The sequence below is a fragment of the Haematobia irritans genome, chromosome 3, assembly GCF_050003625.1.
Source record: "Haematobia irritans isolate KBUSLIRL chromosome 3, ASM5000362v1, whole genome shotgun sequence".
In the NCBI taxonomy this organism is placed as follows: domain Eukaryota; kingdom Metazoa; phylum Arthropoda; class Insecta; order Diptera; family Muscidae; genus Haematobia; species Haematobia irritans.
Window position 1 is genome coordinate 3,682,531 of NC_134399.1, and position 14,505 is coordinate 3,697,035.

The window sequence follows — 14,505 nt, forward strand, 5'->3', positions numbered from 1 at the left end:
ACCGATCCCCAGATTTGGCTTGTGGAGCCTCTAAGAGAAGCATATTTCATCCGATCCGGCTGAAATTTGGTACATGGTGTTGGTATATGGTCTTTAACAATCATGCACAAATTGGTCCACATCGGTCCATAATTATATATAGCCCCCATATAAACCGATCTCCAGATTTGGCTTGCGAAGCCTCAAAGAGAAGCAAATTGCATCCGATCCGGCTGAAATTTGGTACATGGTATTGGTATATGGTCTCTAGCAACCGTGCAAAAATTGGTCCACATTGGTCCATAATTATATATAGCGCACATATAAACCGATCCCCAGATTTGGGTTGCGGAGCCTCTAAGAGAAGCAAATTTCATCCGATCCGGCTGAAACGTTCTCCAGATTTTACCTCCGGAGCCTCTTGGAGGAGCAAAATTCATCCGATCCGGTTCAAATTAGGAACGTGGTGTTAGTATATGGTCGCTAACAACCGTACCAAAATTGTTCCAATCACACAAAAATTGGTCCATATCGGTTCATAATCATGGTTGCCACTAGAGCCAAAAATAATGTACCAAGATTTTATTTCTATAGAAAATTTTGTCAAAAGTTTATTTCTATAGAAGATTTTGTTAAAATTTTATTTCTGTAGACATTTTTGTCAAAATTTTCTTTCTATAGAAAATTTTGTGAAAATTGTTATTTCTATAGAAAATTTTGTGAAAATTTTATTTCTCAAATTGGATCGATCTTTTTTGATTTAATATATACCACGTATGGACTTACATACAATTTAGAAGATGGTGTTAGGAGGTTTTAAGATACCATGCCATCGGCAAGCGTTACCGCAACTTAAGTAATTCGATTGTGGGTGGCAGTGTTTAGAAGAAGTTTCTACGCAATCCATGATGGAGGGTACATAAGCTTCGGCCTGGCCGAACTTACGGCCGTATATACTTGTTTTTTTTTTTTTTTTTTTAATTTTTCTACGCGAATCTATCCCAGAAGATAATATATTCAGAACATAATTTGACATTTTTAGAAACACAATGTTATAAAAAAAAGTATGAAAATCTTAGAATCCAGAATAGTATGCTTAGCATAAATACTACGGTTTCAAAGTTCCGTCATTGTTTTATATTTGTTTAAAAATTCTTTATGTTTAGAAAGTGAAGTTTTTGGTAATGTTTTTTTTTTTATTAAAGTATAAAAACAAAAAAACAAATATTTATAAAAAATGTCTTATTAACTAAATATTGCACATTTTTAATACGATTTGTTTTGATATGTTTTGGGGATAAGTAACAATAAAAAAAAGAATGAAAAATATTCTAAATAAATTCAAGCTATAAATGGGAAAGTTAAGATGCCAAACATATTGTGTCCAAATCAGAATAATGATATATTTCTCACTATCATCATGAATGGCATATCTCAAAACCGAAAAAAATCGAAATTACATTCCCAATTTCGGCAAGTCGAGACATTCTTTCGAAGGCGACTGCATTTCATATCGAATAAAGATTTGTATAAAATTTTTCGAATTTTTTAACGATATGCCACTTTTGAATCACACAGAAAAGGAATATGATCACCCCAAACATGCTTCAAGAGCAAACAGTTATTTTTGGACTGTAAACATGAAACATTTTTGTCGCAAAAATGATATTTTATCGAAAAACATATACATCGTTGCCGAAACCAGATACATATTTTTCGAGAAAAAATATGGTTGCGAAAAACATGTTATTTGTTCCCCGTCCAAAAATAATATTTTGCTCTTCAAACATGTTTGAGGTGATCATATTCCTTCTCGGGGTGAAGTTAATGAAAAATAGTTCCACATGAGATACATTTTATAGTTAATGAGTTAAAAACAAAAATCAGTACCATAATATTATATTTGCAAATAGCTGAGACCATGAGATATAGACAGACGTATATCTCTCCTCTCTCTATCTTTAGGGATTTATCACTTTTGTGGTTTTATATTCCACTGTTGTTCCCGTCTCTGCACCCAATTTTTCACGTACATAGTCATTGATTTTCTTCAGATCGTCATCGTTTTTATGAACTGCTGTACCCGAGGCTTTTCTTTTGTGAGCAATTCTTCCACGAGTTCGGGCCTTTATAGCATGAGCATGGTAATTGAAGGGTCTTTGGGTAATCGCTACCACATGCTCATGTTGTTCCGGGGCTGAAGCTTCTTGGTGCTGATAATGTTTTGTAGATTCCTGCGATTCCTGTTGCACTCCCTGATAATGTGTTTGGTCCTGATAGTCCTGATGATAATTGGGTATTGAATGTGGTGGATGTCTTTCGTTTGGCTTGATCGATGGTAATGGATAACCATTGGAATAATCTGAACCTGCATGTTCTGTATTATGTGTAAATATAACTTTGGTATGTGAGGATCTGGGATTATTTTCGCTAATAGGTAAAGTGTTGTGTTCTTCAGCATCCCCTGTTGCAGAAGGTTCATGAACATACATTGTCTGTGGCTCCTGAGGCAATTGATGATCATCTACGTAATCTGGGGAAGAAGGACCAGCCATTGCTATCACAAATACATGTTGATAACTATTTGCTGGGGGTCCTTCGGGTTGAGCATATTCTTGTTGGTGGGTATAATAAAATTGTGGTGGATCTTGTTGATGTTGTTGTGGTTGTTGTTGCACAGCAGGAGCATAGTGTTGTTGGGGTTCTTCTGCTGAACTATGACCATTGGGATAATATGATTGTCCTTGACTCTCTGGTTGTTGGGCTTGCTCAGGATGTGATGGGTGTCTATGCTTGTAATGTTGATAGACATCTTGAATTTCGGGATATTGGGGTTGAGGTTCATATTGTTGTTGTGGCTCATATTGTTGTGTCTGTTCATATTGGTGCTGTTGTTCATATTGAGAATGTGATTCATACTGGGGTTGTTGTGGTTGTTGTTGATAGCTATGTTGTTCTACGGAAGGGCTTTCAGGATGATGTTGTCCACCTTCCAAAGCCGCTCCATGACCATAATCAACGGTTTGTAATTGCGGTGCTTGATGCTGTTGCTGTTGATTACGATGTTCCGCCTCTTCCAAAATACGCAAATATTGTGCTGCTCTTATTTCCAAATATTGCTGTAGTAAAGTTTGCAAATGCGAAGCATATTTTGCTGGACCAGGTATGCGTAACACTATAACAGGTTCTTCATATTGTTGTGGTACACTGACATGTTGCTGTGGTGGTGGATTCATTTCAGGATGTGGCAAATCCACTTGTGCACCAATACCACCACCATTTCCATGATGTGCTATATATGTTTCAGGTTTCAATTCATACGAATAGGAAGGCTCTACAGATACTTCCGTTTTTGGGATATAATATTTGGGAGCATCATTGGGAATGTCCTTTTGAGAATATGGATAGAATGCGTATTTTGGAGGACTGTAATCGTAACCATTATGTGAATAGCCATAGCTGAAAAGAATCGAAGGAATACAGAAATATAAAAAAATTAAATCAAAGTGTTTTCTATGAAAATTTTATCACTGGGGAGAAAAAATAGAATACGAACTAGGTATGACACGACATACAGAAATGCCATAGATATAGGATTACCTAATCACTGTAGTGTTTTCAGGCTGAAATATTAGCAAAAAGAGAGGTGGCGAATTGGCTGAGAAGTAATAATCCAAAAAATGTGGGCATTAATATATACTCAGACAGTCAACCTGCAACCTTGGACAACCTTGGACTCTGTGTTCCTCAACTCGAAAATGGTCATCGACTGCCGCAAATCTCTCAATGAGATGGCTCAGAAGTACAATATTCACCTAATATGGGTGCCTGGCCATAGGAACATACCGGGGAACTGCGATGCGGCAAGGCTAGGGACTACCTTACATATTCCAGGGGAACTAGAATCTGTTGGTATGCCCCTGGCTACCTGCAAGCTCATACTGCGTGAGAAGGCTATTATGATGGCAAATGTTCGATTGGAGAATTGCAAGGGCTGTAACGACACCAAGCAAATATGGCCCTATTTAAACTTAAACCGCACACTAGATATGCTAGTGTTCTCAAGACGTCAGATATCACTCCTGATATCTGCTATAACGGGTCGCTGCCTGATAGGCGATTTTGCAAAAACTATAGGCGCGAAGTATAATGACTATTGCATGAGCTGTCATGATGCGGAGGAAAAGGAATCAATTAAACACCTCTTGTGTGAGTGTCCTGCATTTTGTGTAAAGCGAAAGCAACTTTTAGGAGCATATGGCTTCAGATTACTGGCGGATCTGTAAAACGTTAACTTAACAATGTACTGAATAGTCTAACTGAGCCTGAATCTTAATCGGGCTGCCACTTTAACCTAACCTAACCTAAAAACAGACGGACAGACATGAGGATGGTTAAGGTTATTTGATTTTTTACAAAATCGGCTTTCACAACAAAATAAAACTATCATGACCACATTTGTGAAATTATGTATCATTTTCGTTCATCCTTGAGAAAAACCCATTTCAATGCTGAATTCCTTAGAAGTCGGGTAGAGTAAGGGATTTGGATAGTATTTTCAAAATATAATGAAGCAATTATCTGGACTAATGTAAGAAGATTGGTTGTGCACAATAAGTTTCTAATATTTTCTTTTAAACCCAAAACTTCTTAAAATCGACGTGGGATGCAACTTCTTCTTTGAATAGTGAAATATCAATTGAATATAATCTCTTACCCCAAATCTCCATCGATAGTTCGTTTACTATTCTTTGTAGTTACTGTTGAATTATCATTTTCCACCTTGATTTTCACCTTGCCACCATGTTGTTTAAATTGTTTATCCAACTCTTTGATAAAGGCCAAATCCTCAGCAGGCAAATCTTTAAACTTGTCTGTTATATCAGCTACCTTCTTTAATGAAGATTTCGATGGTCGTTTTTTCAATGTGCTGACCTTTTTCGGATATGAGACTGTTTTGTCAACGCTTTTGGCTGTAGTGGCTGCCGGTGTTGTGCTGGTAGCTTTAGTTGTCGCAGATTTGGTTGAAGCATAGCCATGGTCCGTTAAAAGTAGAATCAATAGACAGAACTAAAATAGTAACAAAAATTAAAAATAATTCAATACATTTGGAAAATTTATTATTTTACAAAGGAATCTGAACCAATAAACCTAAATTGTATTTAAGCAATGACAAACTCTGACTGACCAAGTCAATCATGTCTATTAACAAGTTTATAGCCATGGAGCTGAAGTTGTTGCAGCTATTCACATAACATTGTTTGGCTTTGCCTTGCCTTGCATTGAACGTAAACTTTCGATTTTCAATGTTTTAAAGTTTTTCTCCATTATAGAGCCAAGTGTTTTTTCTTCTTGGAGTGCGGCGGCAACAACCAATTCTTCTTTGGTTTCATTTAAACGTTGCACTTAATTTTCAGACAAGTGGTTGTAGCCATGATCCAAAAAAGAAATGAGAGTATTGTTTATATATGGCCGTCTAGTAGAAAACCCCAATATCAGGGTGGCCAGATATTAGAGAATTTTTGGGAAAAGTTTCACTAACTTTAGGTTACGTTACCAAAACTCCACCAAAATTTAGTTTACTATGTCACACTTTGACATCGTGATGTTAAGTTAAAAACAAATATTTTCCTTTTCATCATTGTTAGGTAATCCCAGTGTCCCCGTAGCACGATTTTTTGTAATTGCTGGTTGGGGAGGAAAAAAAACAGGAAATAAATATCTTCGTTATTTTTTGTTTGTGTGTGGTAAGTTTGCATAGATGACCAATTGCTATTTATATGTGGTTAACTTGGTATTTTCGTTTATACAACACAACGCTAAGATATTAGATATAGTGTGAGTGTATACTAAGCAAAGCCAATGTTCAGATCAATGTTACTTATGTCCCAAAACAAGATACTGCCTATATTTTTGGTGTTGCAATGAAAACTTTTACTTTTGACAAACTGGTGTCGAAGATATGATTTCAATAAGGAAATGAATGAGAAAATATTTTCGTGGATGTTAGAGCCAAAATATCAAATCGGCTAAAATTCATAAAACAAATAGTAAAGTCTTCACAAACAAACGTCAAGCATTCTTTATGTAAATATGCTTGGAATAAAAATATGCACGTTTCCCTTTTTATGATTATAAAATTGATAAATTTTCCATACTAGAAAAGGGGAAAAATTTAATGAATTTTAATACGAAATTTAAAAACAAAATCAGCATACGATTATTTTAATTGGCTGTATGAAAATCCTACGAAACAAATGGGTAACTAGGTTTGTGTCTTAAGTCTATTGTTCTAATACTAGTAAGGATTTTTTATTTTATAGAAAACTCAATATGTTTTCGTGATTTCTTTAACATTCCAACATTTAACGAAAGACAACTGTCAGTTTAAAAAGTAATAAATAAAATTAATATTGGTGCCTGAATACATTACATATTTAAAAATCAAAGTTTATGAATGAAATCAACACAAAAATGTTTGTATACTGCAAACAACAATGCTCTGGATCAAATTTAAAAAAAAAGAAAACTGCTATATAAAATATATAATAATGGGAGAATCAAATGATCATATTTCCTATTTTCTTTTTTGCCTCCCCACATAAAATACTTCTTTGTGTTTTAATTATATATACGCTTTTGATCTAGTCTTTGTCACGCGCAAACAAACATGTTGATAGCAATTGTTTCCACGCTTTTCATAAATTCACTTTATAAGCAAACAGAATTTATTTTATCTCAATTATGCGTATTTTTCTTTATGTGCATTATGCCATATATGGTCACCTTGACTTCTGCAAATCGATCCATTATATCATTTATATATTTAAAGAAATTCTCTTTAAAAAAAACTAATACTAATTGCTGTGCGTAAAATTTTTATTTTTTTGATTGGTTTAATTGTTGGTGATCTAGAAATTATTTCACATATAAACAAGTTATTTATCTCTAGCTTGAAACAGTCTAAAGGTGATTGTGTTGGGAAATAATATTGAACATTGATTGTAATGCTGAAGTCATGAGAAATGTAAGTAGGTGTCTTAAGTCTTTCATATGTGATATCATTGCCATGAGAAAATTAATCGATTTTATGCAGTTTGCATATATTGCCTCATCTAAAACAAGACAAAGACTTGTTAATAACATCCGGCTTAGTTTAGATTAAAAGAAAATTTAATGTTAAACAAAATATGTACTTCAAGGGATTATTGTGCAAATGTGCACTAAACATTTGTTTTACACTGAAAAAAACAGGAAGAAAATTTTTGGTTAATTTAAGAAAAATTTGAATATTTTTAGAAAAATTTAACTAAATAGTATTAAAAACGCAGACATCACGCCGATATCATAAAAATAAGTAAATATTTTTCGACAAATTCAACAAAATTTATTAGACACAAATAATATTCTTCACTTGTTAAAGCAAATTTTGTAGTTTGAAGAAAAAAATTGAAGTTCAAAATTGCAAGAATGTCTTTAGTGACATACGAAGTTCATGATGAACGCATTTGTAGTAAAGTTTGCAAAATGAATGAAATAATTAACTATTTTGTGAGAAGTACGAATTAAGTAAATCTTTGAACTTCATATGTGTATAATTTTTTCCAATTTTTTAGTTAAATTAACTTACGCAAAAAAATATTAGAGTGAAGGAAATTTTCCCCAACATAATATTTCCATGAACTAAAATAAAGTTAAATTGGCTTTAGTGAAATAGAGAGTTCACTTTTTTTGAGAGTACTTTTAAAAATTTTCTCTTTTTTGTGTGGCTTAAGTCGACTTGATTATATGACAATCTCAACAAATGGACTGGTTAACATCTCTAAATTCGGATAGTTCTCTAAATTATTATCTACACAGAAAAAATTTCACGAAAATTTTTCCAATTAAAGTCTTAATTGAGTTTTAAAAAATATTCAATTAAAAATTTAATTGAATCAACAAATGTTTTAATTGAAATTAAAATCAATCACACAAATTAATAGTATCAATTAATTTTTTAATTGGCTGTCAATTAATTTTTTAATTGATACTATCATTTCTGTGATTGAAGACATTTCAATTAAAAATTAATTGGATCAATTAATTTCGTGATTGAATCAGAAAAAAATTTTTTTGTGTGTATCTAAGTGGCTTCACATACGTTTAAATGGGTTTCGGACTCAGCTATAAAAAGAATGCCCTTACTCTTTGAACATAACATAGAGCACTTATTGATAAGAAGGATAAGCTAATGGTGTCTGCAGCAATAGCAAACAATCAAATGTTAGACTGGATAAACCCCACCAACGTAGAAAGTGTAATTCCAAATATAGGTTATGTTAGGTTAGCTCCCTAGGATTTATCTAACTTGAATCGAGTTCTAATACAAACTATATCAACCATCTCTTTCTCATATTAAAATTACTTTATTAAATAAAATTAACGAAATTAATTTAAATTAAATTCAAGGCTTGAGGATCCATCGACCCTTGAGCTTGCTTAGTTTCTTTTCTTTACAACTTTTGTGTTAAGTCATTGCATTATTTCCAAATATATACATATTTTAATACAGTTATTAATAACCGTAACCCACTAAGGTAGCGTGAAATGTACGCTAATTTCGTGTGAATTATAGCCAATATTTACACAGAAGCCATTTACTACTACCGGCATAAAACTTGCGAAAACATTAACTCAATAAAAAATTAAAACAATCGCTACAATTTCTATGCAAATCTACAATAAATTCTCAGCAAATTATCTTGATATATACAAAAAAGAAAAAAAGTGAATCAAAGATAAAACAAGAAATAATAACGCATGTGACAGCTTAGTAAGCTAAAAGAACTCGTTAGGCTGCTATTGCATTATACCAGACTCAGCAGGAGGCCCCTTAGTCAAACAGTCCGTTTCCCTTATCCAATGGCCAAGAAATAAATAGTCAGTCAGTCAAGCATGAAAACATTACTAAGTTCAGTTACAATTAAAACAGCTGGGAGTGTTGGTTTTTTTATTGTTGGCAATTTTGAGGGTTTGTTCGTCCATTAAAAAAGTAAAAAAAAAAAATATTTAAAAAACCGCAAACCATAACATTATGACCATTTTTAGGGGGCTTTTTCAAGATAGTTAGAGGGAGAGAAAAAATAATATATTTTATTTTATATTTTAATTAAATTACATTAAACACATTTTGATTACACTCGACTTTTAATGGATGACCTTAAACTCTTTTGGGCACATCAAAATATTTATGCCTTCATTTAAATGTTGATAGCCTTAATGCTACTGAATGTCTGGTTGATAGTTTTTTTTTTTTTTTTTTTTGGTAAATATGTGATTACTAGTGAGATAGATGGTGTTGTTGATGTTGGCCATTGACCTACCCTCTGCAATGAAATGCGCGTTGATTTGATTCCATTCAGCTGTTTCTATCTTAAGTCTTCAGTTTTTGTCTTCATATAATACCAGTGTTCATGTTTTTTTTGGTTCAGTTACATTTGATGTGATCAATTTATTCAAGTATTTAATTAGCCTCAGGGGTATTTTAATTTCTTTCGGACTTAGTTTTAGTGTGTTTAAAATTTGGCAAATCAATTTAAATGCTCCTCAATTATTGAAAGCATAAATTATAGATCTCAAATATCAATGGCTACCAGCTTGGACACTACTTTAGCTATTAAATTTTATTTTGTGAATATGATTTTACAGGGTAATTGAAATGCTATAACATTATTGTCAATTATTTGGCAATTTTTAATTACAGCGTGTACGGTATTTGTGGCCGTATATTAATTGCAACACTTTTAATGGTGTTCCAATGCAATTATTGGCATTTTCAAAAACCAATGCATGGTTTATTCTTCTTGTGGTTCTATTTTAGGGAAATTTTTCTTATAGCTTTTCAATATATAGTATCATGAATTTATAGTTCGAATATCGGAAATAGTACAGACAAAAAAAATTGTGATTTAATTACGAAATTAATTGATCCAATTAATTTTTTAATTGAAATGTCTTCAATCACAGAAATGATAGTATCCATTAAAAAATTAATTGAAGGTCAATTAAAAATTAATTGATCCAATTAAAATATTAATTGATACTATTAATTTTTGTTTCAATTAAAAATTTGTTGAATCAATTAAATTTTTATTGAATATTTTTTAAAACTCAATTAAAATTTTAATTGGAAAAATGTTCTTTATTATTGACTAAAAATTATTAAATCCTCCTCCCACAAACAACAAGGAATGGTGTTTGCTCAACTATATGTAGCTGAGTAAATATTAGAGGTGTGCACGTGAGTAATATTGTGCTCACGCTCACGCACACTCACGACGGAGAAATCTTATTCACGCACACTCACGCACGATATTTTTTGGTAGGACTCACGGTCACGCACGCTCACGAAAAGAAAATTTATACTAAAGCACACTCACGCACGAAAATCTTTTAAATGTCATGACTCACGAAAAATGTCGTGACTCACGAAAAACTTCGTGACTCACGAATAATTTTATGAGTGATTTACCTATAGAAACTGACTGAAAACATGAGTATGGTTAAAATTGAGTGCGTTATAAAACTCTTACCAGCTAGGATGTCACTAAAATTATAAATGAATTCAACTCATAAGCATTTTATGTTCGTGAGCGTGTTTTTCCGAAATTCGTTACTCACGCACACTCACGAAGATATTAATTTCGTGACTCACGATCACGCACGACATTTGGTTGGTTAATCACGCTCACGCACACTCACGACGTTGCCGTCAGCGTGACTCACGCGTGAGTCACGAAAATGTTCGTGAGTCACGATAATTTCGTGTCACGTGCACACCTCTAGTAAATATACAATCAATAATGATAAATTCACTTTCATATGACATTAAATGTAATCTTGGTCATTCGTTTATTAAATTATTTTTTGACCTACTTGATATTAATAGATTCTCGTTGCCAATTTAAATATATACCAATTATAAAAGTTACTCCACAATTACATTACTAGTTCCTACTTCATAAGTTTCAAGTTTCCAAATCCATTGTATTTTATTTGTCTCTCTTCCTTTAGCTTTTTTGCTTGAGAATAATCTCCCATGTTTTCCATATACAAGTCATCGTCCTCACCCATTAGATACTTACTATTAAAAATACCTTAGTTATTTATGGAAACACCCCCATTTTGGAACGCACTAACAGAGTTAGCAATTAGAGTTAGTCAGTATTAATTAACTCATTAGTTATACTTCATCTTCGTCACTTTAATTAAATGAAAGCTTATCGACTTTTCATTTAATTGATTTTGAAAATGGCTAGACAAGTTCATGGTTTTGTTCAACAGAGATACTTAAAACATCTTTAATGAGTTGATTCACATCAAGTATGCCCCTTAAGTCTTTTGCAATGCAATTATATGTTAAAAAGACTCAAACATAATTTCTTTATGTCCAATATTTTAGTGAAAATCAAAATTAGATATTTGCGTGAGAAACCGAGAAATTCCAAGCAAATGTAGTATATACTCGTACTGACAGCAACAGCGCAACAAAGGACAATACTGTAAGTGTGGGTTAGGTTTGATAAGGACACGTCTAGACTATAATATCCACTCATCTTCACTTACAATTATTAGCTGGAAACCCCAATTATGTTCTAATGAAATTCGCTTTATGATATATTGGGTCTCGTCCGTCCGTCTCTCCAGATGTAAGACTAATCGATAACTCAGCAGGAATGAGCTGGTGTGGTTTCAATTGGTAAATCATAATATATTTTCCCAAAGATAGATCATTTGACAGTTTCTTTTTTATTGAACGGTCCCAACGCCCACTTTCCCGCCCCTACCGACCGTGAGGATCTCATCGTAGTAACGTAAGGACAGCGGGCAGAGGGCGGGGTGGAGTTAGAGGGATGCAACCAGCTGCAGATAAGGGCTAATCCACCGGACGGGAGCCACCGTGGTGCAATGGTTAGCATGCCCGCCTTGCATACACAAGGTCGTGGGTTCGATTCCTGCTACGACCGAACACCAAAAAGTTTTTCAGCGGTTGATTATCCCACCTCAGTAATGCTGGTGACATTTCTGAGGGTTTCAAAGCTTCTCTAAGTGGTTTCACTGGAATGTGGAACGCCGTTCGGACTCGGCTATAAAAAAGAGGTCCCTTGTCATTGAGCTTAACATGGAATCGGGCAGCACTCAGTGATAAGAGAGAAGTTCAGCACTGTGGTATCACAATGGACTGAATAGTCTAAGTGAGCCTGATACATCGGGCTGCCACATAACCTAACCTAATCCGCCGGACATACTACATTGTAAGACTACATACTAGCATAACATGCCATTTAAAGTATGCATATGTCCTTGTCGATTTGTTGAAGGTGAAGATCAATTTTTTTATCTCAAGATCGATAGCGGAAATCTAATTTTTGCGAACCTTTAAATTCGAAATTTCCAATCTATTTAGACAATATTAAAAGTCGTTAAGTAGATTGTCAAAAGTAGATTATTCAAAATTGGAAATTGTCCAAGTCGATTTTTTTTAGGAGAAAATGAAAAATTTAGTTTTGCACATCAAACCAAGATTTCGCCCAAATCGATTGTGATATTGGCTATGGTCCTATGGAAATGCAGCAATTGCTAACCATATCTTTACCCCAGTGCATAATTTCGAATATTGAAAATTGTAGTTGACAGCACTGTCTTCGAAAAAGGCATTATGCCTCGTTTTTAACTCAGATAATCGGAATGATTAAGCCATGAAGAAAATCTAGTTCCTGGTCAGCATGATATGTTATCAAAATTATATATTTAGTCCAATAATGAAAATTTGGCACACAAAAATAAATTTTTCATAAAAATTAAACACTTAAACATACTCATTGAGACAATGGGAATGTTAATTTGTAGTATTACATTTTTCGTAATTAAATAGGAAATTCATTGGAATAAAGTAAAATATAATTAAATTTACGAAATTGTTACGTTGGCTCTATTTTAATGAAAAATATCGTTAATATTATGAAGCTGTTTCAGTAAACTTATATGTTGACGAAAATTACAAACAGGAGTTTCCAACAAGGTAACAAAATCAATTACTTATTGTTAAATATCGACATTCTGTTGAGATTTACAAAAATTCTAATTCAGTATAGCACACGTTATTTTATGTTGAATATGATATTGTTAACAAACAAAAATTTTAAAAATATATATTTTGATCATGATCATGTTTTCAAATAATCAACATCGATCGTGAAAAAGTCTTTGGACAAAAAAGCCGGTACACAGCTGTTAGTTCACTGCTCCTACAAACTTAATATAGTGGTTCAATATTATAGCCAGTTTTTCTTCCTTCTTTTTTTCGTTTCTTTATTTTTGTGCAATAAAAATGTTTTTGCGTTTGTTATAAGTTTTCTTAAACAGGAGAGATGCTTCGTTATATTTTATTTATTTGTTTGTTTGTTTTTTTTTTTTTTTTGTAGGAAAAGATGCACATATAAATAAAAGCAAAAGAGTGAGAAAGAGAAAACTTCCGGCACGTAAATGAAAAGCGAAGGCAAATGTAGGAGTTTTCTTTTTCTTGCATTTATTTATTTTGTTTAGTTTTTCACTTGGATACTTCGGGTCTTGGCCAAAGAGATGCCAGTTTTGGATGCAGTAAAACAAGTGGAACCACTGTTTTTTGTGTTTTTTTTTTATTATTTTGGACTTGTGGATTGCACTTTTCGGTTGTCAAATTCATACGAAAAGAAAAAGCGGAAAAACTAATACCAATAAACTTAATAAAGTGATTATGTAAATTTTATTAGTTGCTTTGGGTGGTGGTCATGTAACTAAAAATCCAGTCTATAAACTCGGCAGGGATGCTGTTGTATTTTGCTTCTTTAAAATCTTGGCCACATCTTACCACTAATGATTGCAAATTCAGTTTCATTTTATTTAGTAATCAAACACCACACTACACAGCCGTTAATTAAGATGGTTTCTATCTCCAAATTTTTGTTTATTTCTTGGATTTCTTATATTGTAATTTTTCTTAAATGTTTTCTATGCACTTCATTATTTTTCTTATGTGTTTTTATAACTTTTGTATTTTTAAATATTTAGTTAACCGTTTATCTCCGTCGAAGTAATATGATGTTTGAGTTTCTTTTCGATTTTCTCTACTGTGTTTGGCGCATTGCTTGCCTTTGCTTTATATACTAACAATGCTCTTTGCTCCATACCAATAGATTCAAAAGACTTAATCCCAAACAATTCACCACACTTTGAGTGGTGAATTATGTTTTTAAATCAACGAGGCGTTGGATATTTTATCTCAAACAAAACACAGACTCTCTAACAGATGTTATTGGATGAGCATATAAAATGCTTTATGGCTATTTTCATAAAGAAGATTTAATGCATTCATGTGTCGAATAGGCCATTTAAATAAAACCATTATAGTTACAATTTTAACGCCTATATAAAATTCAAGCCTATTATTATAAAATATATTAATAAAAAAACTATATAATACATTTCAAGTTCAAAATAATAAAA

The 14,505-nt window shown here is 32.8% G+C and overlaps 1 protein-coding gene across 1 annotated transcript; it reads right to left on the minus strand.

The window, feature by feature from the left end:
- Positions 1-1,154: 1,154 nt before the first annotated feature.
- On the minus strand, positions 1,155-14,120 carry LOC142229759 (uncharacterized). The gene is made up of 3 exons (XM_075300326.1): positions 13,871-14,120; positions 4,697-5,049; positions 1,155-3,438 (listed from the first exon to the last, which is right to left on the minus strand). Exons 1-3 carry the CDS (start codon positions 13,895-13,897, stop codon positions 1,941-1,943), a joined length of 1,878 nt encoding a protein of 625 aa, XP_075156441.1. The 5' UTR covers positions 13,898-14,120; the 3' UTR covers positions 1,155-1,940.
- Between the last annotated feature and the right edge of the window lie 385 nt (positions 14,121-14,505).